General features: G+C 37.2%; 2 protein-coding genes across 4 annotated transcripts in view; both read left to right on the top strand.

Annotated features, from left to right (window-relative positions):
* Window positions 1-26,612, top strand: part of TPK1 (thiamin pyrophosphokinase 1) — a 312,036-nt gene that overhangs the window by 94,492 nt on the left and 190,932 nt on the right. For all 3 annotated transcript variants that reach the window (XM_041751936.1, XM_041751935.1, XM_041751934.1), the window contains one exon: window positions 21,703-21,772. In XM_041751936.1, the coding sequence (XP_041607870.1) occupies window positions 21,703-21,772 (70 nt within the window). The remainder of the gene's footprint in view (window positions 1-21,702; window positions 21,773-26,612) is intronic.
* LOC121489210 (NADH dehydrogenase [ubiquinone] 1 alpha subcomplex subunit 3-like) lies at window positions 15,517-15,803 on the top strand. The gene has a single exon (XM_041751937.1). The coding sequence runs from the start codon at window positions 15,517-15,519 to the stop codon at window positions 15,769-15,771; it is 255 nt and encodes an 84-aa protein (XP_041607871.1). The 3' UTR covers window positions 15,772-15,803.

The raw sequence follows: 26,612 nt of genomic DNA, 5'->3' as shown, positions 1-26,612 counted from the left end.
AATGTGCCACTGATCTTTCCTTGTGATTTCCTAGATAGAAACATTGAATCCTCTTTGATGCTTCCTTGTTTTCCTTCTCCCCTTTCTGATAGGTCTTCAAGCCCTATTGATTTTTTTCATTCTTTAAATGTCTTCTTAATTCACCTTTAACTGCATATATCCACTGCTGCCATCTTCCTTCACTGATTATTTTAAGTCCCTTAAGCTGTTTTCTCTGATTGCATTTTCTTTTTTGTTGCCATTCATCTCTTGGACTGCTCTTCCTCGCTTTCACTGTATCCCTTTGTGGTGTCTATAGTGTTTATTCTACCCCATTTAAATTCCTTTTTCTGATATTCAGTTTCTTCTATAAGCTGACCTTGTCATAACCTCAATTTTTTAAAATTTTTATTTACCAACATAAACCTTTTAGGCTTCTCTCTTGAATACCCTTCATACGTGCTGGGCCATGCTCATTCTTGCCTCTCTGCTTTGATGTACACTCTGCTTGGTTTGTAAATCTGTCCCCTGTCTTCTTTGATCGATAGTCTACCCTTGACTAAAAGTCTAGCTTGATGACTGTGGGCCTGTACTGATCCTTCCCTTTCGTAATTTTCATGAGTATGACTACTTGACGCCATGAAAATGGACTCTTTGGTTGCACTTTTTCTTGTATTGTTCCAAATTCTTCTGGATCTGTGTTTCTAAAGTGGATGGATATCTTCTTGGGTATAGGGAATTTTTATAACAGTATGGTCACATGAGATGTACTGTATGTGTATCTGTTGATTAAAACTCTTGAATATGATATATACATGTACTGTTTTGGCTAACTGGGTAGTTTCCTTAGAATAGACATTCCCTTGTCTTTTCTTGAGGGTGATTGATTTCCCTTCTTCCTATTGTATTTGCTTTGTTTGAATCATTGTTCCAGTCAAGTACCTTTAGTTTCTGATAAAGGTGAACCAAGAGGGAGTGGCAGTTAGCACCCTCATGTCATCTTTATCACCATCATGACAGTGCCTCTTGTACTGAGCACTGAGCCCATGCTTATGCGTGTTGTGAGTGGCTAGTAGGCCTTCCTAATATCCAAATCTGTACTGAATTCTACTTCTTCAAGAAGCAGGAAAGGAGAAGGCTCTGAAGTTAATTAAACCCCTTGAAAAAGACTTTTTAAAATAGTAGGCTCATTAAATGAGTGAAAAGCTTTATGTTTCTTCTGCAGGAACACATGTTTATGTATAAGAAGGGGAAGGAGAGGAAATGAAAATGAAGGATAGCTGTACAGAGCCAGGTAGGAGAAAAAGCAAATGAGAAGTGAGAATATAAAAGAAATGCAAAAAGAGGGGATCCCTGGGTGGCGCAGCGGTTTGGCGCCTGCCTTTGGCCCAGGGCGCGATCCTGGAGACCCGGGATCGAATCCCACGTCAGGCTCCCGGTGCATGGAGCCTGCTTCTCCCTCTGCCTGTGTCTCTGATCTCTCTCTCCCTCTCTCTATCATGAATAAATAAATAAAAATCTTTAAAAAAATTAAAAAAAAAAAAAAAAAAGAAATGCAAAAAGACTTCAGTGAGTGTAAGAGCAGTTTCGAGTCCAGAGAGGAAGCCTGAGAGGGATAGTCTAGATTATGAAAAAGGAAAGGAAAAGATGAGATGAAACTTTAAAAACTGGAAGGAGAGGCCTGAAGTTGGAAGGGAAGAGAATGTAATCATCCTGTCAGGGCCATCAGAGACTGCTGTGTTAAATATACGCTACTAAAAAAAAATATATATATATATATATATATATATATATATATATATATATATTTCTATTATATTGATTATATATTATATGTTATATATATATTATATATATATTATGTTAATATATATATTTCTATTATATTGATTATATATTATATTATATGTTATATATATTATGTTAATATATATTATATATAGTGTTTCTATATACGCTACTAAAAATATATATATTTCTATTATATTGATTATATATTATATTATATATATATTATATATATTGTTTCTCTTAATGATGTCTTAGGTCCAGATGAACATATATATATATATATATATATATATATATATATATATATGCATGCTACTACTTCTCTTATTTCTTTCTTAAAGATTTAATTTAAAGGAGGGGCAGAGAGTCTGACGGAGACTGCACTGAGTGTGGAGCCCAGTGGGGCTCGACGCAGAACTTGATCTTCTGACCCTGAGACCAGAAACTGAGCCCAAATTGACTCAGGTGCTTAACTGACCACATCACTCAGGTGCCTCACTACTTTTCTGTTTAAAGGAGGAAGATAGTAAGAGGAAAAAAAAAAAAACCTTATAAGAGGTTGTTACCAGAAGTAACTCTTGAAAATTAACAAAAAAGACTGTATTATTAAAGATCTTAAGTTGTTGGTACTGGTGGTGATTTTGTCTGTTTATTCTGCACTGCTTGCTGGTTGTGCTGTCCCATTTGTGAGCTAGCCTGTGCAACCATAATAGAACAACTCAACTGCACCTCACACCCATCTCTACTCAGACCTCGAAGGATCAAAAGTAAGCTTTTAGAGGCATAACCTCTTCATCTTTTTGGAATGTGTTGTTTGCAATAGGGTAGTTACTACTCCCATGTGGCCATTTAAATTTAAATTAATTACAGTTAAATAAATTAAAAAATTCAGTGCCTTGGTTATCACCAGCCACATTTCTAGTGCTCAGAGGCCACGTGTAAACAGAGGTAACTACTGCGGTCAGGACAGGTGTCGAACATTCCCATCATCACATGGAGTTCTGTAGATAAATCCAGACTCTATGCCTTACAAGTAGAGAAGCTTAGGGTTTAAAAATATGATCTTAAATATTTTGCTTTCATGATGAGAATAAAATTATCATATGTTAAATATACAATTTGCAGTTACGATAAGGAAAGAGAAAAATTACTCATAAATTGATGCATCCTGGTTGTAAAAAGTTTGTTGACTGAGGGTATAAAGTTCTCTTCCTCCCCATTTCAACATGTGGCCTTTTCTGCATAGCTTTCTTCAGTTACTTAGAGTCATCCAAGGGAATCTGAATACACCTCTATCCCCAGGCCTCCTTTGTTTCCAAATGAAAATGATTCCAGGCCCATGAAAAACACAATCTGTGTTTTATATTGTAATGACTTTAAAAGGCCTTTATGCATGCAGTCATCACGACCAGTGTTCTCTCAAATTGTATATTCTGAGATTTGATGTCTTCTAATGTAGCGTTCCTCTGTTTTGTCTAATAAGTTTTACCCATGGCTTGTGACTCCAAGGCTTTCCCTTAAAACAATGCGTCATCCTCTTTGGTGGAGGAGGCAACTGGGTGTCCTCATTTCTCTCTTGATTCCCAGGTGAGTCCTACCAGGCGAGTTTGTTGAGAAATGTTTTGACCGTGAACTTACCAAAGATTAACTTTGGCAGGTTTGTGATTGCTGACAGATATTAAATTTGCTTCACCTGAATAGACTGTGCCGTTGCCTGCCAGTAGAATATATTTACGGTGCCTGAGTAGTCTGAATTCTGACATCATGTTGTAAAATAGATGGAGGAAATATTATGGAATTAGTAATGAAACTATTTTTCTATCTGCGCGTTATCATGTATTAAGTCACAGGAAATATTCTTGATCGATGAAGTTATTCAGTCATCAGTAGTAAATTATTTAATATATACTTGTGGAATGAATACATGTAAGTTCTCCTAAATAATTGAGGATCTTCTCAAGATTGAAGTTGCCTACAGTCGAGTGGCTTAGGTTTGCTTATGTTTGTGAAGCAAATATTAACTTTTGGAAGAGTCAATGACTAGTTTCATGTGTTTGTAAAGTCACATCCAGTCTGTTTTATTCCTTCTTTTAATTAAAGCACTTGAGTGATGTTTTTTAAAGTCTAGTTTCAAAAAACATTTAAAATAAAGTGTAACAACTTCGTAGTGAAAAAGCATTGTGTCATTGTTTAATTGTTGTGGTTTTTGTTTTTTTCTTTCCCGGTGGTATATAGAGCAATGGTGTTTCTCTTTCTTTCTTTTCTTTCTTTTCTCTCTTTCCTTTCTTTCCTTTCTTTCCTTTCTAGATTTTATTTATTTATTCATGACACACAGAGAGAGAGAAGCAGAGACACAGGCAGAGGGAGAAGCAGGCTCCATGCAGGGAGCCTGACGTGGGACTTGATCCCGGGTCTCTAGGATCACGCCCTGATCTAGACTGAAGGTCTAGAAGGTAGGGCTGAAGGTCTAGAAGGGCTGAAGGTAGCGCTAAACTGCTGAGCCACCGGGCTGCCGCAATGGTGTTTCTATTAATGATGTCTTAGGTCCAGATGAACTATATTGTATTTGAGCTTAGTAACTTTTGTTGACTATGTGAAGAACTTACAGGGAAACAAAGCACACTGTATGGCATAGGATGGCATGGTGGATGAGTCCCGCCTCTACCTTATCTTAGCTATGTTGTCTAGAGCAAAGTCAATTTATTTGAACCTTGAACCTTAGCTGCAGAATAGGGTAGTAGGTCAAATTTAGTGGTTCTTAACCAGAAATTAACACTATTTTCATCTGTTCAATACTGTATCTTTTAAGTAGTTCTTTTTATGTTATGATGAGGTTAATAAAGATCGTCCCTCTCCTCCCCTCCCTGCCCCCCTCCCCCCCACCAAATAAGCAGTTCATTCCCACCCTCCCACGCTATTCTCATTAAACACAGGGACTGAAAATTTCCAAAGAGCTCTTAGGTTTCTGTTTTTTTCTATTTTACAGTAGATCCCTGTTTCTATTACACTGTGATTATAGAGTGTTACTTATCCTGTTTTCCTGTTTGGAGTTTGCATGACCTTTTCTTTATGTCCTAGATACATAGTTTTTATGAGTTTTGTATGGTCAGTAGAAAAGATCTATGCTCAGATTACGGGGTTTGATATACTTCACTAGTTATTTTTTCATGTCCTTTATCTTCTTGGATTGAGAAAGGACGGTAAGATCCTACTGGTATTGATATGTGACCCTTACTTTCTTTTTGTTTTCACTTATAAAGTATTCTTTTGCCCATTTTCAATGTTTTGGAGTTACTTTATTTTAGATACAGTATTTAGAGCACACATCCGGTAATTTATTAGAAATGGAGAGGGAAATAGTACAGATAAATGACATCAGAACTAAGATTTTAAGGGAAGCCTGATGCTTGAGTTAATTCTTTATAGAAGGAAAGAAGAGCTTTAGTATATGAGGTGACAGGGACGGAGACAGAGACAGACGGGCAGGAAAACAAGGAGGCTGAGAGGAGGGGGAGGGAGGGAGAGAGACAGGGAGACAGAGAAGGGCAGGGAGATAGGGAGGGAAGGAGACAAGGAAGGAGGGAGGGAGGGCGGGCGGGTGGGTGATGGACGGGAGGATGGAGAAGGAGATAGGGAGATAGACAGGGAGGGTGGGAGGAGGGAGACAGGGAGGCAGGGAGATGAACAGGGAGATGGGCAGAGACAGGCAGGTGGCCGAGAAGGACCAGTGGGATGGGTGCTTCAGGCAGAGTTATTAGCAGAGGCTTTGATATGAGAGCCAGCCAGTCATCCTGTTTATAAGTTGTGGTAAGTTGAGGTTTTTCTTCTAGTCTTTTCAAGAAACTCACTGGGAATGAAATTTTGTGGATTTAAAATGCTTCAAGATGGGTATTTGTTTCCTTTAAACTTAAACAGTCTGACTGGAAATGCTTTCATTTCCTAAGGACTTCATTGGGATCATGTCAATTCTTCAAGTATATTGAATGTTTCTGTGGAGAATTCTGAGGCTACTGAGATTTTTCCCCTCTGACTGAAGAATACAGTTGGACTTTTATCTCCCAAGTACCAGCAATTTTAATTAGACGTGACTCACTGTCATTATGTATTGGATTTCCTTGGCATGTGCGCTGTGCCCTCTCAATTCATCTGCTCAAGTCTCCTGCTAGTCCTGGAAAATTGGTCTTTGATTTGTTCTGTGCTCTTCTTGAGAAAGTAGTTATACACGTGCAATTTTTTAAAATCTATTTCTCTTTTTTCTTTTAATCTTTCCTGATTCATTGTTAATTTCCATTTATTTTCGCTCATTTCTCTATTTCATCTAACGTGTTTTACTCAGTGATGCTCACTCTGCCTCAAACAACTTATTGTTTAGATTTAATTTCCTGGATGAACTCTTAAGATTCATAACTCATCTTGTTCTGTGATTTTTGCCGTATCTTTCAAGAGCTTCTGTATCTCCTCTCAGAATGTCTGTCCTTTTTCATCAGGTCCTTTGAGTCATGATGATATTTCTGGTCCTGATTTTCACTGCTTGATGTCCCTCCTCTCCTTTGCCTCCTTACCACTCCCTCCTTTAACTTCTTGGTCCAGTTCTTTCTTATTGATCTTTGAATGAATTGATCTGAAATTGGTTTCTTTTGGGGCAGGGAGGACAGGGATAGCAGGAGTTCCTCCTCAGACACAGTGAGGGGCTTCTTGATGATGTTTGACCTTGACTCACTGCTGCTAGCCCAGGAGCAACCAGAAGACTGCTCACAGTTCTTTATGCTTTTCCCACCTTATCTCAATGACAGTGTCTCCTGCATTGATTTTGTATCTGAACATTTAGCCAAAGATCTCTTCTCAGTATCTCCCCCCATCCCCTGCCCTTGGTGGCACTTTCCCACACACTGTGATGGGGCAACAGATGTTTGCCTAGTTTTATAGAGGATGGGAACTTCATTTCTAGCTTTTCATTCTGCTGTTTTGGAATCAGGAGAGAACAGAGACATCTCTACTCCGCTGTCTTAAAACACTCATCTTTAAATTTTTTTTTCTTTAAATTTTTTCTGTAAATTTGTTTTGGCTAACAGAAAGAAGACTTCTTTAGAGTAATATTCAGGATTTGGCTTCATGGCTCTTTGCATTCCTCCTTTCACTGCTTGGCAGTTTTTCTTCTGGTTGTTCATTATTTTTCCTGGGCACCCGATTTCACCATCTGTGGGTGGGGTCTCAGATGGGTTAACTATGAACAAGAGTGGCCTCAGTGTACTGTGCAGATTGTTTCCAGGGCGCACACCAGTGTTGCATTTATTCACTATATCGTAGGGATCAATATTTCCATCTCAGTTAATTTCTCTGGGCCATAGTGTACTTCTTTGCACATTTATGAGGTTGTATATCCTATGAATTTTTAAAACCAGTTGAATACATTTTTTAAAAAGAATGGGAGTAACTTTTATTTGGGGGCTATCCCATCTGGAGGCACTGGTTTCCTATCAGTGAGTTCAACTTAGTGTTGCTTTTTATGTTCCAAGGAGCAAAGATACAGAGGGAAAAAATCATGGTTCTATACTTTGGTGGGGGAAGGGTAGATAGTTATTTTAGTTTCGATCAAATACCAAAAGTTATTTTCAAACACTGCAGCTAAAAGAAGGAAAAAGAGAAAGAGAAAAACAGCAACAACAAGACCCAAACCCTGCCAGTCTGTGAAAACAGCAGCTCGGCTGCCATGCAGTACTTATAATTGTTTCAGATTTACAAACCCAACAATGAAACACATTTTGCATAATGAAATATTTATTTTTATCCATCATGCTTGCAAGCTGCTCTCCATTCATCATGTTTGCAAACAGCAACAGCAACGTTTCTTTAACATGAGCCAAATGCAATTTCCAGCTGTTGAAATTAATTCTTTTTAAAATCCTGTTAAAAACTATCATCCAACAACGAATCTCAGTATTTTTATTTTTGCTCTTTCTTACATTTCCACTGACTTTTGTTTTTATTTTGCGCTTGTTAATGAAAGTGTTTGCAGTGATGCTTGATGTTTGCGATAGAACTAGAATAAATAAAAGGCTTTTTCTTCTTTTTGTGTAACTTTCTGCATTCACTGAGTTGATCAGAATTCTAATTTTGCATCCCATTCATCTCTTAATTTAAAAAATAATAAAATGGTAAAGGCACCTTTAGCCCTAGAACAAAGAAAAGCTAGTGATAATATTTTTTAAATTGCTGTAATATGAAGATTCTACTGTTCTCATGTTGTTTTTTGAGTTAGGACTTGTGCTAAAGCCCTGAGGTTGTAAGATAGTCTTCAGCTTTTTCCTTTGGGATGAGACAGGTTCATATATGCTGGGGGTGATAGGTTTTGTCCTGGGCACTGTGTTCCCTTATCATGTTATTGACACATCTGCTTACCCTTTAGATATTTGTGATTCTGAGAAGTAATTGGCACTGTGAGATAAATAATTGGTTAAAATTTATTTTCTGTGGGAAGTTTTGTTTCACTTGTCTGCTATTGCCTCCTTTAGGGAAGAAATAATACAAGAAGATGATTATTGTTATTTTAAATGAAACTTCTGAGTTTGCCACGGGTTACCGGGAGTAACGTGGACTAATCCGCCTAGATTCTGTCCAAGTAGCTAGTTTTTGTTTTCTCTCAACTCTGGGCTTCTGCCTGAAATGAATTCGTTCCCGTCTTTTTCCATCTAGCTAACTCATATTTTTCAAATAATAAAACATTATTATTATTTTTTATTTGTCTCAGTTCCTGTGGTTTGGTTTTTGTGACTAAAGCTGAATGGATGCCCTTTCTGCATGCTCCCATAGAGCTTTAAACTTTCTCCACCTCATTGTGTCATTATACTTGTCTCTCCTACCTTCTTTCTTTAAGGTCTTAATTTATTTAAGTAATCTCTACAGCCAATGTGGGTCTTGAAAGAGTTGCATGCTCTTCTGACTGAGCTGCCAGGCACCCCTCTCATACCTTCTTGACCAGTGTTGGTTAATATAATGTGAGCCACAAATAAAGACTTGAATTTTCTTGTAGCCATGTTAAAGTAAAAAGAAAGAGAAATTAATTCGAATACTGTTCTATTTAAAACGGCATATTCAGAATATCATTTCAGCATAGAACCAATATAACATTATTGTTATGTTTTCTATTATTCTTTTTACACCGAGCCTTCAAAATCTAGTGTTTATTTTACAGTTGGAGTAGTACATCTCAGTTGAGACAAGCTGCAGTTCAGATGATCAGGTGTGTAAGTGGCTACTGTATCGTATAGCTCTATCTAGACTGTGCTCTCCTGGACAGTTGGAACTGTGTCTGGTTATTGCTGGTTAGATATCTGGCTACAGTTGGTGCTCATTCGTTCATTATCTCCCTACAAAGGAATGAATGAGTAAAATCTATCAGGAGAGTTATGTAGATGGATGCCTATCCCTAGTAATAGGAATATCTACTGTCAGGAGAACTGAGGCACCCACGGCTAGAAGAATCCCGTATCTAGTCATAAGGTAAGGCAGTGGAGAACAGGCTTCCTAGAGATAAGTTGCTGAGGATTTATTACAGAGGACAACTCAGCAGGGGAATTAAGAAGGTGGCCAGTCTCTATCCAAGACCCACTTTCCAGCTGGTCAACACCTTTCACTTTTGCTAGTAGATGAAACTGCTTCTGGCACAGTAGTCATAATAAATTCTTAATCAAATCTTGTGCACACCTATTTAATACAAATGGAGACGAATGCATTTGCTTCATTTTGCTACTTAAAAAATAAAATTTTACTTGGTGTAAGTTGTTAAAGTCAATGTGGATAACAATTCAATATCGTGTAGTAAAATTAATAATGTGCAAATTCAAAAAAAATAAAAAAAAATAATGTGCAAATTCTATGACCTAGTAATTATCCATTAGGTATATACCATTGAGAAAATGAGAAAATGTTCAATTTGTGAAGAGGCATCTAAATGATAATTGCAACATTTAAAAAAACAGTTAAGACATGCATCTATAATAAATCAGATATTTTTGACATGTTTGTAAATTCTGTACAGTAGTTAAGTGAATCTAGTAGTCTAGACTTTTATTTCTAAGTGGAAAGCCCTCATTACATAATGTCAAATCATAAAAAGTTTTGGAACATAATTTTTTTAAAAATTAAAAATAACACATATCACGTAATATCATATGTGGCTCATTGATGCAAATGCATGCTAAAGGAAGTTAAAAAATAAAACTGTGAAGGTAAGCCCTTATATCCAGAATGATGGTAAGGGGATGGGAGTAGGTTTGAGCATTAGAGAGGTAGGTATCTAGGGAATATAAATAAACTCCTATAGTTCTTTAGGTAACACAGATTTCTGAGTGAAAACAATTGGCAATTTTAGGTGGAGGTCACAGAGATGTTCTCCTATTCTTGGCTGTGTTTTAAATGATTTTAGACTTATAAGATACATTCTACACATTTAGAGGATTTCCTTCAGGTCTGTACTATATTTTTTTTTAATTTTTTATTTATTTATGATAGTCAGAGAGAGAGAGAGAGAGAGAGAGGCAGAGACACAGGCGGAGGGAGAAGCAGGCTCCATGCACCGGGAGCCTGATGTGGGATTCGATCCCGGGTCTCCAGGATTGCGCCCTGGGCCAAAGGCAGGCGCCAAACCGCTGCGCCACCCAGGGATCCCTGTACTATATTTTTTTGAAAGTAAAAATTTAGGATTAAAAGTGCTAGGGATATTGTTCTTGGTACACTTCCTATGAATTATTTCAGTCTTTGCTGAAAAAGGATGCACACATGGAGACGTGTCCTTTTGATGTACACAAGTACAAAAGCGCATTTTATAACTGAACTTTGTTCTATATTTCAGGCTAGAATTTTAATCTGGATCGCGATAGAAAATATCTAATAAACTCAGTGTCCCACAGGACCTTTTGTACCCTCCTGAGTTAAGATAGAAAGTACCTTAAAAATCTAGAATAGCCTGAGCCATTCAAATGTTTTGTTTTGTTTTTTTTTTTAAGATTTTATTTATTTATTCATGAGAAACAGAGAGAGGCAGAGGGAGCCTGGTGTGGGACTTGATCCCAGAACCCTGGGATCACGACCTGAGCCAAAGGCAGACGTTCAACCACTGAGTCATCCAGGTGCCCCAAAGGTGTTTTGGCTGTGATGTATGTCTCTTGAGGTCAGCAAGCACTTACTGCATGTGTGAGGTACTACATCAGGCTTGAGGGTGGCCAGGAGATATTAGTACACAGGGGAAGAAGGAATTGGCTCCTTGAGACTTTGCAGGATATTAAAGCATTTGGGGAGTGTTTAGTCAGTATTCTGTGGTTCCTTTTGCACTATCCTCCACATCCAGTTTCTCAGCCAACAATCACTTCCACCTCCCGAATGTGTGTTGAGGTACATTCATTTCTCCCTACCTTATGTGCTGCCCTCTTGGTAGAAGCCACCATCTTCTCTCCTAACTAATTTCCATTACTTCCATTCCTGTCTCCTTCTAACTTGTTCCCAACATGGAACTATCTTTAGTATATAAGTTAGAGTACAACAGTCTCAAACTTAAAACCCTTAATGACTTCCCTTTATACTTAAGCAGGTCATGGTATAGAATAGAGTTTAATGTGGTCTTTGACTACTTCTCAACTTTATCTCTTAACAGCTATGCCCTTATCTGACTAAAGGCCAAAGCAACTGGCCTTTGTTTAATTACTTTAAAAAATAAGCCTTTTAATATCTTGATAAATCATGCTTTAAAGATTAAGATGAATTTTATCTCTAACAGTGCCCTGAGATAACTTACAAACTAAGAAATGTGGTAGTTAATAAAGCACTTATCCACCCCCGTGAAGTACTTTGCTTTTTAATTGTGCTTCATCCCATGTGGTAGTGATTCTTGGCCTAAGGAGGTTTTGGGTAGTCACCTCTTGCTTTTAACCTGAATGCATGGATTCCTCCTCTTTCTGTCTTCTAGGAGCACTATCTCTAGTTCTTTTTTTCTACTCATAGCCTTCAAATAGCTCCCCCACCTCTACTTTTTTTTTTTCCTAAGCAGAAAGGAGAATTAGGGTATAATTATTTGTGTTTAGTTAGAAAAAGAGCATAGTCAAGTTGTAAGACTATAATGTGAAATTCTTATATTATTTGGTAGTAATAATATGTAATTCTGTTTCTAATTATTTTGTAGTAAGGCCCAATTACTGAAATTAACCTATTATTACCACTTTTAATGATGATTGTTTAAGAGAATAGATTTGTTTGCTAGAAACTCTCACTAAATAGTGTTAAAATATTTTTATAAAGATATCAGAGATACTAGCAAAGGTACAGACATTATCCGTAGGTTTTTTTTATCTACAAAATAAGATAAATGTTATCACTTTCTTGTACAGCAAATAATCTGATTTTGATACATTTCACTTTTGATACATGTAACAATAAATCTCTCATTTGATATGTCTCACATATAAGTTCTGAGATCTGTTAACACTGATTCATAAGGAAAAAGAGTAGGGGAAGGATTTCTGGTACCAAAGGAACAGGCAAAGGATGCAGGTTGGCTCCAAATCTCTCTACCTTCTATAATGTTACCTATTTGCATCAACAAAGTGATTTTTATTTAAAGATTTTTATTTTTGCTAAGTGGACCAGGCCCCATCCTTGACCTTTTATTTCAACTCTTAGTAGTTCTACACATGTTATTTTTGCTCATTCATACAGATTTGCCACTTTTCCTTATTTTGTTACCACCACCTTACCAATCTTTGTATATTATGAAATGAACTGAGCAAATAGAAGTTGTTGCTTTTCATGCTCACCATCTAGGGTGATATCTGTGCAGCGGTGGTTCTTATCAGACTTGGTTGTTGATGGAAATTACCCAGCAGTTCCCAGAAGACAGTCAAAAGGACCTGGCTTCACCTTTTGTGAATAGTGGCCATAATTTAGTAATAAGGGTCAAATGAATATGAAGCATAAATAGGGTGTGGGATCATACCAGACGTTTTTCCAGAGTATCCATGTAGAGATTATCTGCAAAGTCTTATTGAATTATTCAAAATGTCTACAATGGAGGTTAAGATGGTAGATTTGCATCCAGAATAGAAATGAAGGCAATTTAGTTAGGAAATGTCTTGCTTTGTTAATTCACCTGACTTTGGTAGTTAGGTAGAACATGGTTTCTAGGTGATAGTCTTGCTTTTAATTTGGAAGTTTAGAGAATAACAATGAACAGTCTGCCTTAGAGCTGGGTATTATGGGATTATGGGCAGCCTGCTGAGGTATAAGTGGTCCCCTGGTTAGAGCACTTGATCTTGACTGGGAATGACTTTGCCCTGGTGGGGACATTTGGCTTGTCTGCAGATATATGACTTTGGTCTTCGCAACTTGGGGCTGCTACCGGCCTCTACTTGGGTAGGGGCCAGGGATGCTGGGAAACATTCTACAATGCACTGAAAAACCCCTCACTACAAAAAGCCCAAAATGTGAATAGTGTCAGTGTTGAACAACCCTGTGTTATAAGAACCCCAGCAAAGGTCTATTGTATGTTTTCTTACTCACTGTAGATTGAGCCTGCATATTTGCCACCGTAATCCTGTAGTTAAAATTTAGCAATTCGGACTATACTCAGCCTTCGTGTTTTTTGTTTGTTTGTTTTTTAAAGATTTTATTTTTTTATTCAAGAGAGAGACACAGAGGCAGAGACACACACAGGCAGTGGGAGAAGCAGGCTCCCTATAGGGAGCCTGATGCAGGACTTGATTCCACCACCCTGGGATCACAACCTGAGCCAAAGGCAGACGCTCAACCACTGAACCACCCAGGCATCCCTCAGCCTTGTTTTTAACAACTCACATTTAGACAAACATACATGTGCTGGCTTCACATATATAGGACCATCTTTTTCTGTGCTACTTAACTATTTGCAGTTTTTACCCATTATGAGCTTTACTCATCTTTTTAAAAAATGTTCCCTATGCTAGTTAGGATAAACAGACCCTTGGCTGTTATATTATTTTTTTGTTCTTAAGATTTTATTTATTTATCATGAGAGAGACAGAGAGAGGCAGAGGCATAGGAAGAGGGAGAAGCAGGCTCCCTGTGAGGAGCCTGTTGTGGGAGTTGATCCCTGGGCCCTGGGATCATGACCTGAGCCAAAGGGAGATACTCAACCACTGAGTCACCCAGGTGTCCCACTCTTGGCTGTTTTTAAGATGTTTAGTAATGAAGTATTTGGTATCACTCAGTGTTAAAGAGGTACCTGATTTTAGACTTTATAAATTCCATCAAGGATAGCTAAATGTCATACTTGATCTTCGTGGTGCATAATTAGGAGGGGAAGAGATAGAAAGGTGGCAGAGAGAATTTACACTGCAACATTTACCTATAGATAAAAAGAAAATCTTCATTATATGGCATGAGCCAGGTTATTAGGACTAGCACAGCAGTGTGTATATAGATGCTCTATATAAACCACTTGTTTTTTATTTGAAATATGGAAAATTCTGTTATTGACTAGATTAAAATTTAAAGAGTATGCTCTCTACTTTGTAGGATATTACAAATGTGAGCTTTTAAATAATTATACATAAATATATTATTATGAATAAAACTTTTATCTAAAACTGTTATGTAAACAGCAAATAATTACACATTTCAATACTCCTATGAGCAAAGTAAATTGTTGCTATGTCACATAGAGTATACGTTATTTTCATGAAATCCTCTGAATGAAAGTGTTTGCACATGAAATAATGTCTTTATAGGAAAAGCATGCTTATCTATCTCTGTTAGCCATGTCCATGGTTAACCATGTCCACAAACTGACAGATTTGGACCATGATGAAGGCTTTGCTGGTGATGGTCAGTCACAGATTTGAGATACAATAAGGTATTATCTCTGAATGATAAAAGATTTGGTGTCTTTGAAATAGAAATTAACATTTATATATTAGGGCTCTTCCTGTTAACTTTTTTTTTTTTTTTTTTTCATTCATGAGAGACACAAAGGCAGAGGGAGAAGCAGGCTTGAGCCAAAGGCAGACACTCAACCACTGAGCCAGCCAGGTGTCCCTAGGGCACTTCCTGTTTCAAATGCTGGAGAACCCAACTCAAATTGGCATAAGCTCAAACAAGGAGTTTATAGCTTATATAATTAAAAGGGCTAATGCCTGGCCCTTGCCTTTGGTATGAGACACAAACAGTGCTCATGCCCTGATTGCTTTACCTCTACTGTATTGACTTTATTCTCTGTGTCGATATGATAGATCACAGATCCAGGCTTCTCAATTTCAGGTCTGAGTCACCGGTTGCGGGACAATAGAAAAGAGAATGTGGAAAGTCTCTTGTGGTGTCATTATTTTTGGCAGGATCACAGAGGAGATTGCAATGGCATAGATTGGGCTATATGCCAAATCTGGATTTGGGTGTTGATTTAATGTTACTTATGACCAAAACTGTGAAAATATATCATTTTCCTAACCCTGCCCTCTTCTGTAAAAGTACCACTGTAACCGATATCTTATGCTTATAATTTTATAAGTGTAAGAATCAATACCTGTATTATTTTACATATTATTTTACAATTTTATCTTACATGTTTTTTTCCCTTTTATCACTGATCAATATATTAAACATTCCCACTTATGGAAGATCTCCAAGGAAGATCCTATAACTTTTCTTTTAAAAAACAGAAATATCCTACACAGATGTTCTATTTCTTTATGAAGTGTTTAAGAAATACCAAATTTAGAGACCAAGATGGCCAGGAGATTCGCCGCCTTCCTCAAGGATGCCTGGGCCAAAGAGCTGGTGCTGGTTGCGTCCTTCACCATCGGGAGCCTCGCTGTGATTCTGCTCACCCTCAGTCCCTTCACCAAGTACGCCACCATGATCAACCAGGCCATGCCCTACAACTATCCAGCACCTCTCCAAGATGATGGGAACATGCCCGATGTGCCCAGCCACCTCCAGGACTCCCAGGGCCCCAGCCTGGAGTGGCTAAAGGAATTGTGAGCACCTCTGGTGACATGGAGGTGGCCCCTCTCCTGTAGCCAATAAAATGCATAGAGTGACCCCAGAAGGAAAAAAAAAAAGAAATACCAAATTTGCTTAAAGATAATAGTTCATTAAAGAAAACTTTATGAATTCTTACATAGAACCTGTTTCTTTTTTTTTTTTTTTTTATGATAGAGAGAGAGAGAGAGAAAGAGAGGCAGAGACACAGGCAGAGAGAGAAGCAGGCTCCATGCACCGGGAGCCCGACGTGGGATTCGATCCCGGGTCTCCAGGATCGCGCCCTGGGCCAAAGGCAGGCGCCAAACCGATGCGCCACCCAGGGATCCCCAGAACCTGTTTCTTATTAGGCTTCATTATATGGTTGAGTTTTTAACAGAGGAAGAGAATGACTGTAGGTAAATTAAATGTTTTTTAAGCAAGAGATAATTCTGGAAGAATTCATTGATTTAAAGCCTCTTGGCTGATTTAAGTATGAAATGTGAATTATTGCTAAGTATTGTCTCTAATGATGAAAATTGGTTAAAAACACTTTTCTTCAATGTAAAATGGATTAAAGATTTAAATGTAAAACCCAGAACTGTAAAACTTCCAGAAGAAAATATAGGGGGAAAACTTCATGACATTAGTTTTGGTGGTGATTTCATGGATATGAAATCATAAGCAACAAAAGCTAAATTAGGTAATAGAGATTACATCAAACCAGAAAGTTTTTGTACAACAGAGGAAATAACAGAGTGAAAATACAAACTACAGAATGGGAAAAAATGTTTGTAGACCATATATCTTCCAAAAAATAAAAAATAAAAACAGTAGCACCTATAAAGAGAACAAATTGGTGGTTGCTAGAGACAGTGGAACTGGGATGGGAGAAATGGGTGAAGAGGATCCCCCACCCCAAAACAAAAAATAAAAGGAAGAAAATCTTGCAATATGTGAAAACACGGAATTACCTGGAGGACATTAAGCTAAGTGAAAGAAGCCAGGCACAAAAGGAAAAATACTGCCTGGTTCCCTGTATATGAGGTAGCTAGAATAGTCAAACCTGGAAGCAGAGACTAGAATAGTGGTTGCTGGGCAGCCCCGGTGGCGCAGCGGTTTAGCACTGCCTGCAGCTCGGGGTGTGATCCTGTGAGACCCGGGATCACGTCGCACGTCGGGCTCCCTGCATGGAGCCTGCTTCTCCCTCTGCCCCACCCCTCTACCTATCTATCTATCTATCTATCTATCTATCTATCTATCTATCTATCTATCTATCTATCTAACTATATCTATCTATCTATCTATCATCTATCTCTCTCTCTATATATATAAATAAATATAAATAAATAAATAAATAAACTAACTTAAAAACAAAAAAATAGAATAGTGGTTGTCTGGGGTTGAGGGAAGGAGCAAATGGGGAGTTGGTATTCAGCTCTAGAGATCTGTTCTACAACACTGCACCTATCATTGACAATACTGCATTGTTTAGTTAAGCTCTTAAGAGTGTAGGTTTCATGTTAAGTGTTCTTACCATATTAAAAACAACACAGTTCTCTGTAGTGTTTGATAGTTAACCTTCTATTGGCATCTGTGTAGTTGTGTATGGACTCACATGTTTGTCATTGATTATCATTTCCTTCTTGGTGTGTCTTTGTCAGTGAATTGTTTCTGAGTCTCATCCAGAAGGGAACTACTTCGCCTCCCCCATAATTGGACTAACTTATATGGATGCTACAGCTGTTATGGGGGTAGAAGTTGGGGATGGAGTGGTTTACTGCTTCAGGCCAGGAAAGAATCCTCTCTCAATCCAGTAATTGACAGATGAGATTGATTTCAGGTACACAAGGACTAACTGAATCTTTGGGATACTAGGGAATAAACAAGATTTGAGTAATTGGAATTATTTAGCTCTCTAGGGATACAGTTAGACTTCTTCTAAATACGATTCTGGATCTTCCCTTTTGTCTAGATTAACCGCAGGCATTTTCAGTCCTGACAAAGTCTGACAAAACAGTTAATTCCTTCCAAAAGTGGGATTAAATCTGGAATTGTTAGGTGTATTTCCCCTTTTTAGTTATTACTGTTGAATTTCAAATTATAATTACAACGTAATTCAAATTTCTTGTACAAATATTTTTAACAGCACAGCATTTAAAGAGTGAAAAAAAATGTCTTCTCCATGACCCCATGCCCATTCCTCACAATAATCACTGTTAAGGAGTTGGGTGTGTGGAATACAGAAGTGGTCTTGGATCTGGATTAACAAACTCAAAAGACATGATAGGCTTTTTACTCGGCACTAAGTTTACTTAGCTTTAAGGAAGGGTACAAGACAGAAAATAAAACTTGTTTGATACAAAAATGGTAAAGGTCTAGTCATATCCCAGGAGTGACTTTGAAATGTTCCAGTCATTCCAGTTTAGGATGCAAATGGCCACAAAAGCCATTGATTCTTGGGGCTTATCTTATGCTAGTTATGAGCGTCCTCAGGACTGTGTTGAGCATCCCTCTGTTCTGCAACACAAGTGGATCTCATCAGTGCTAATTACTAATTACTTGATATGCATTCTTGATAAAGTAACTTTTGCCTGATTCTTAAGTTTTCTTGGATTTACTATACTCCTATAGGTTCTCTGAATTGCTATTGCAAGAGACCCTCCCGACAGGGAGCCTGCTTCTACCTCTGCCTGTGTCTCTCTGTCTCTTATGAATAAATAAAATCTTTTTAAAAAAGTGTTACATAACAATATATCTGATAAATGATAGCATACAAATGCATGTAAGAGCTACCCTCTTTTTTTATGGTTCCCTATTATGGTTATGATATTTTGCCAATACTCAGCTGGTGACCAGTTAAGTTTGCTAGTAGTTTTTCATGATTATACATATTATCACAATGAACATCCTTGTACATGTGCCCTTGTGAATTAGGGCACGTGTTTATAAAGACAACATAGAAATTTTGGGTCAGAGAGATGCACATTTAAATTTTTATCTGCATTAATTAAATTAATCTGCAAACTGTCCCTCAAATTTAAGTGTCATCAACAGCATATGAGAATATTTCCCATGGTACTTCCTTCTAGCTTTGTCTGTGTTGTCTTCCTGAAAAATTCTGTGAATCTGGCAAAATATATAATAATTTTTATTATACATTGGGATCAGCGGGTTTTGTATTGCCAAAGTCATAGGACTAATAAGTGACCTAGATTAGAATTGAAATCTTCGATAACTGTTTTCTCTGAATTAAACTGAAAAGTGCTTTTAAACTTTATTTACTTTTCTTTCATTTTAGTACTTGCAACTAATTTAATAGTCTACTGTTGAGAAAGTCAAATTATTTCTGTCCAACTTTATTCAACAGAAATTAAGAAAATAGCCAATTAACCTCTGATTTTGAATGGAGCTCTTCATTATCTGTCAGTAACATTAGATTACATTATGCCAGTTTAAAAAAAGTTGTTAGTTACAGATGCATTTGATATACTTACTGGTAGTACCAATATATAAAGTTAATGATTTTAATGTATATTATCAGCCTGATGCACAGTAAATAATTGCTCAACCATTGACATTGTAATATTTGACAAAGCTGCAAAACTTTTGCTCTATAAGCCAATGAAAATTTTACAAGATACAATTTAAATGAAGTGAATAGATTTTTGAGGATGATCCATTATAACTTATAAAAAACATTTTATGTAAAATTACTTCTACCTTTGGTTCTTTTGGTTTGTGGCTTTCATTAACAGTAATATTTGTAACTCATTTTTCTAGGTGCTATCAATGAATTCATGCCATCATTATTTATGTTTGAAATACTCTACCAGGGCAGCCCCGGTGGCGCAGCCGTTTAGCACCGCCTGCAGCCTGGGGTGTGATCCTGGAAACCCGGGATCGAGTCCCACATTGGGCTTCCTGCATGGAGCCTGCTTCTCCCTCCGCCTGTGTCTGTGCCTCTCTCTTCGCTCTCTCTGAATGAATGAATAAATAAATCTTAAAAAAAAAAAAAAAAAGAAATACTCTACCATTCAAACGTAATTTTATCTACATATATGGAAAGTATTTCAAACTAGCTGCAATATTTTATTACTAAAATTTACAGAGGGTAGAATACTCTTTTTTTTTTTTTGGTCAGACTGTATTGAAAACAAATAGTTTTAGAGACAGACAGGAACTTGTTTCTCCTTTCAGGGAGATTGTAGCCCTACTCTCAACTTAAAGGTAATGAGAGAAAAGTCTGTAGATTTCCTCAAGGTTATTTTAGGGTCCTTTGCCATTTAAAACAGTAATAGATGTGGACAGATTTGCTTCCTATGATCTAAATATTTCTCTTTTCATAAGCTGCTCTAAAAATATCCATTTAAATTTAGGTATAAGAAGGAATAGACATTAGAGAAAGTCTCGGTAATATGAAAGTAACACTAATCTTACCTGAACTGGATTTATTGATAAGTAGTTTTACAGATTTGCTTACTGAAATTCATGTCTCCCTTCCTTGTTGTATTTTGTTGCTTTTATTATAGTGGTGATCAGAGCCTGCAGCACATCAGGCTTTGGGCTCTCTCCTGCTCAGTCGTAAGACCAGGGTATTAGATCTGTTTGTAATTTCGCTCTTGTGTTTAGGGCTTGGAACATAACAGGTATAAATGTTGAATTTCCTGAGATCTTTGCAGAAGACTATACTGTGAAGTTGACAACTCATTCTATTCAATAATCCGTAGCCACTAAAAGCTATTTCTTAGGTTTTCCTATTACTTGGGTGAACTGATTCTTATATAAAAAGATGTCCTATATTGTTAATTTTGTTCACAGATGATTGTTTTATATACTTAAATTGCTGATAGTTTACTATCTGTTTCTATTTATCAGTCTTTCTCCCTATTCAGTTCCATGCCATATTTTATATGTGAGACCCATTTTGCCTTTTGATGGTTTTGAGCTTTAAGGTTTTGATATTTAGGAAATGTGCAGAATATTCTGTGATCTTCTGCAAGTTATGTTTGTGGCTTCATTTGAATTTGGGTGCCATTCCTCCTAAGGAAATGTGTCTTGTAGGTAATTGGTAAATATCTTTGTAAAAATTCTTATTTTTCTCATGCACTGTTTACATAGCTTAGGCTTATTTTTTTTTTTCCCCAGGAACACAGGCTTTTTTAGATTTATATTCATTCTAACAAAAATCGAGGAAGAGGACTGGTGTATATTGAATGTTTAATGTGTTCTGGTATTCTGAAATTAAAAAAGTAACAATAACAAAATAGTAATCTGTGGATTAAGAGAATTTGAAGAACAGTTGATTAGCAGCATCAAATCCCAGAGTGAAAGCAAGACCTAAAAGTCTCAGTTGGGGAGACAGCCAGTCTTACACGAATATCTTAGTATTTCCCAAATTTTAATTTTGTGCAACCTGATGGTTAATAGTGTTCACACATTATCTAGATTATTGGTTACTTAATCTTAAAAAGTCTTAACAATCTTATATCTATAATTTTATTTTTTAAAGAAACTTTTTATATCAGAACAAAATATGAAAACTTATACCTTCCACAAATAGAACACATCTGTAAAAATTAATGAAGGGCAAAACATGATAACCATGTCCCATTGTCTCTTACTGAGCATAAGGCCTCTCTTCTTTTGTAAAGAAGAAAAACTAGCTTCAAGAGATATTGAACACACTATACACTCTTCCTCTTTTATTTAGTAAGAGGAATCCAAAAAGATACAAAAAGGAAATACATGCCCTTTTAGGTGATTCTGAATTACTTGGGTGTGTGCTATGTAGGATCACTTGTATTGCAGTGGTCACTGGCTGAATGTGAAAAGATCCAAAGAGGAAAGCGTGACTGTGTGTGTCTGAGCTTTTTAATGTTTATCATTTGTGAGGTACTGCTCTAAGCTGCTTATATTGAAATGTTTTTTTTCTTTTTTTTCTATTTGAAGCTCTTTTAAGAGCCTGTGCTGATGGAGGTGCCAACCGCTTATATGATACCATGGAAGGAGAGAGGGAAAGGTAGGCTTTCTTTTAGCCTGTGTCCAAAACACCACTAATTCTGTTCTTCAGTTTGTTTTATTCTCTCCTTGATGAATGTTCCTCCTTAACTAACGTTGCTTCAGAATTAACAGAAAACCACCTCACTGAGAGAGATGCTCCACCATGTTGTATTATTTCTCTGTTTTGAGTATATCTTTGAGGAAAACTAGGCCAATCATATTCTTATTTAAAAACTCCTCATTCTAGTCAAACGGATAAAGACAGTTATCATATGGTTTCACTCATAAGTGGAATGTAAGAAACAGCACAGAGGATCATAGGGGAAAGGATGGAAAACTGAATGGGGAGAAATCAGAGAGGAAGACAAAGCATGAGAGACTCTTAACTCTAGGAAACAAACTGAGGGTTATTGGAGGGGAGGTAGGTGGGGGGATGGGGTCACTGGGTGATGGGCGTGAAGGAGGGCACGTGATGTGATGAGCCATGGATGTTATACGCAACTGATGAATTACTGAACTCTACATCTGAAACTAATGATGTACTATATGTTGGCTAATTAAATTTGACTTAAGAGTTTTTGGTAAATAAGTAAATAAAACCCCCTGACTCTGCTACTTCAAAAGTTTCATTAAGTAGCATTATCAAATTTCAAAATCTGTAAGGGCTTTGAACATTGACTAAAATAAAACTCAGTTTATTTATTTTTATTTTTTTAAAGATTTTATTTATCCATGAGAGACAATGAGAGAGAGAGAGAGCAGAGACACAGGCAGAGACAGAAGCAGGCTCCATGCAGGGAGCCTGATGTGGGACTCGATCCCGAGACTTCATCACGCCCTGGGCCGAAGCTAGATGCTTAACTGCTGAGCCACCCAGGCATCCCTAAAACTCGGTTTAAATGAATAAAAACCGACCTCATATAAACAAATGATACATCCTGTGGCAGACGTGAGATTTTTGTAATAGTATTGAGTAAAGCTGAGTATAATTTAACTTAGTTACTTTTGAGTTATGCACACACATATATTTTAGGAGATAAATGACTTATTTCTTAATGATTTGTTGTCTGTGCTGTCGGTTTTTCTTATCTTTGCATGGTGAGCTATTTTTAGATAAGAGAATATGTTTGATGAGAGTAAATTTAAATCCAGCTCATTGCCAACATGTTTATAGTTCAGCCTCTTGGCAAACATAAGAATTTACAGTCTAGGTGTAAGTAGACTAGCTGTGAAATTTAGTTCCACTTCTATCATATGTGTTATTAAATGTACTGAAATGTTTATAGTTTGAGAAATCACTTCCTTGCTGCAAAAAAATAAAATAAAAATATTATGATTCAACATACCACAGGTGTGAATTAAATATATGTAGTTTGAAATGATGTAAAATACATCTTTATGGCATCAGAATTTTTAACTTCAGGCTTCTAATATTGGAGCTGCTTTTTGAAAGCAGCCGGTTGCTTATAGGAGGAGAACATGTTTCCTTTGAGACTGGGAATGCTAATGTCTAGGGACTGGATGAATTATCAAAGAGTATGGCAATAGTGACAGCCTAGTTTAAATTCTTAACATTTTATGGTTCTTTATTTTTTTAACTTTATGGTTGCCTCTGACCATATTCTCTAAGACCTGACATGGACAGTATATGAAAAATACTCTAAACAGTGCCCGGGCCAGTTCAGGGAAGAGCATGATGCCCATGAGGCCAAGATTATGAATTGGGTATTGTGTTTCATGCCTATAGCTGGCTTACTGGCAAGAAACCTAGTACTGAGTACTATTTTTCTCATGGTAGGTGTAGCTCATGAACATATTTATATGAACCAGAGCTGTGAACAGATATTAACACAGTGCTTCTCAATTGTGCTATGACCATAAAAACCATCTAAAATGCTTGTGAAAAAAAGTATAGATTTCTATACTGATTCCTCTTACTGGATTGGGCTGGATGCTAATAAGTTAACACACGATGCTTTTATTCACATTAAAAAGTAAAGCAGATTATGAAGTTTGTGGAGTGAATACCATCATTTTTGCCTAAATTTCAAAATAACATTTCTAATATTCTTTTTTTTTTTTTTTTTTTTTTTAAAGATTTTATTTATTTATTCTTGAGAGATAGAAGGAGAGACAGAGCCAGAGACACAGGCAGAGACAGAGCCAGAGACACAGGCAGAGGGAGAAGCAGGCTCCATGCACCGGGAGCCCGACGTGGGATTCGATCCCGGGTCTCCAGGATCGCGCCCTGGGCCAAAGGCAGGCGCCAAACCGCTGCGCCACCCAGGGATCCCCATTTCTAATATTCTTAACAGACTTATAAGTAATCTTATGGAAGTCTTCCAAAATATTTGTATGATTTATCTGAGAATCATTTGACCGTATACGAAGATGTTCAAAGAAAATGTACTTTCCATTCCTTCTCTCATTGTAGTAATGTGTGTGCCGTGATTCATACTCTGACACTTAGGGGCATGGCTGGCCTGGATAGAGTGTCTAAATGGTGATGAATACACTAACTGCCTCATGTGGGAATTAAATCTTTGGAGTAAACCTCATTAAATACAAATTGTAACCAGTTACGCTAATTGGATATAGGTGACTAAACATGGTTCCTATTAGTTTCATTTTTAACAGAAAAGCCGCACAATGAAAAAGGAAAAAGATAGAAGTTTTTAAAAGCCAAGTATGATTGGCGGATCTGCTTGGCTTGTTGTATTTGTCTATTTAAAGTCCATATCTACATTGTAATACCTTATAATTATGCAATAAAACATGAATGTGTAGAGAATCATCTCCCACTGAAGATGTTTGGAGTGGAAGGAAGACTGATGTCGGAAGAGAGAGGAGCAGGAGGAGGAGGGTTTATGGAGGGTTAGAGCTGAGGCAAGCATCAGCAGTGACTTGACGTTCTGATCTTGTGCCACTTCATTCCATCTTCATAAATGTCTGAAAATGCCTCTATTTGTTTTTTCATAAAGAAGTCCTAAGTATTTTATATTGTTGGGAAAATAATACGTGTTGATTTGAACATATGTCAGTGAGTTGAGAGAAATAGAGGAAAAAAAAGTGTCTGTTGCTTCTTAAGGAACAGAGAATTACCTTGAGTCTACTCTGCTGGTTCTGCTCTTTGGAGCAATAGAAACTGTGACTAAGTTTTCTTCTTTAGGTGAATATAAGCTCCCTGGTGCCTAGAAAATTGTGTGAGAATATTAGATACTCCACAAATATTTGTTAATAAATGAGTATTTTATTACATTTATTCTGTTCTCTCTTCTCATAAGGTTTTGAGTGACTTTGGTTGACCTTCACATTTTAGATAAACCAGATAATCTATGCCCTGAGGACTGACAGGTTCCTCAATTTGGCTGTCAGACTGAGGCAGGTTGAAGACCCAGTCAGGGAAATGTAGGATGGGCACCCCCAATGACATTTGAGTCTCAGCTTTAGTTATGGACTTGAGATTAAAGAGGAAGAGGTTTTAGGAAGACTCCATACTTTGTACTACTCTCCTCTCCTCCTCTCCCCTCCCCTCTTTTTTTCAGTTGAGAAAAAAGTCTAACTTCATTTATTTGATTACCTAGTTTCTCCAACATTATTTTCGAAATCATCTGAACTATCCCCACTGATTTCTGATTCCAACATAATATGTAGATTAGTATATAATATGTATTTTTTTATTACTGAGCTACAATGACATGATATTACATTCATTTCAGATGTACAGCATAGTGATTCCACAACTCTGTTCCCATACTCTTAATTGACTGTTTTCCTAACCCCGGATAGCTGTTTTTAGAAATGTAGGGTACTGTGGTGGGGTATTAGATGTAGGAGCCAGTGCCTCCAATTATTATCAGCTTTAACCTGATACTGACTGAAGTTGCATGTCAGTATTTTGGCAGTAGTCTATAATTAAAAACTCCTGATAGCCTCATAACATCTGCCTCCTGCCTTCTTAAAAGTAGGTAAAACCCACCTTTGGTCTGAACCAGGATGACAAAGCACAGCCTTGTAGTCAGAATAATCACAGGATGCAGAAAGAAAAAAGTACAAGTGAAGCAGGGTAAGATTTTCTAGGAAGATTTTATGGAACAGATTTTGTTTCTTGCCCATCATTGATAGCCATTGGAGGACTCATTTGTTTTTGTATTTTATAAGAAACGCATTTTAAAAAATTTATTGTGAGAGAGAAAATGAGAGAGAAAGCACGTGAGAGAGAGCATGAGTATGGGGAGAGGTACAGGGAGAAGCAGATTGCCTGATGAACAGGGAGTCTGACTTGAAGCTCTTCCAGGGACTCTGGGATCATGACCTGAGCTGAGCCATCCAGGCACCGCGCCCTCTTTTGTTTTTCTAGTGACAATTCTGTTGACACTATAGTAGATCAGCTAAGTGTTAAATGTTCACGTCAAAGAATATTGAAAGATTGCTATTTGTGGGTACCAGGTAAACAGTAAAAGTTGTGGGAGAGTTAAGCGTCCTGCCCACCCCCACCCTCCTCTCCGACCCAGTGATTCCTCTTTCTGTGTCTTTAATAGATACTCAAAGAGTATCTGTAATAAGATGCTTTCATCAGTTTCTAAGCAGGGTCAGAAAAGCCATCAATGATGGCAGTGAATACCAACTTTTTCCACTGTAGGAGATCTTAAGAACAAGCATATAGAAAAGTGTACAAATTATAATGATAGAGCTCAATGAATTTTCACAAAGGGGAGCAGATGAGTAAATGGTACAGAGATCAATAAATAGGATATTACCAGCATTACAGAAGCCCTCCTCATGCTCCCTCCCATCACCATCTCCCCTCACAGGACACTGCTGCTGACCCAATACATGTTTTGTTAATTCTGCCTATC

Source organism: Vulpes lagopus, chromosome 4 (assembly GCF_018345385.1).
Source record: "Vulpes lagopus strain Blue_001 chromosome 4, ASM1834538v1, whole genome shotgun sequence".
NCBI lineage: Eukaryota > Metazoa > Chordata > Mammalia > Carnivora > Canidae > Vulpes > Vulpes lagopus.
The sequence above is the reverse complement of the archived record's forward strand: the minus strand, read 5'-3'. Positions and strand labels throughout refer to the sequence as shown.

Bases quoted from the DNA above. Each gene is read 5' to 3' on its own strand.
- LOC121489210 (XM_041751937.1), top strand. From the start codon at position 15,517: ATGGCCAGGAGATTCGCCGCCTTCCTCAAGGATGCCTGGGCCAAAGAG.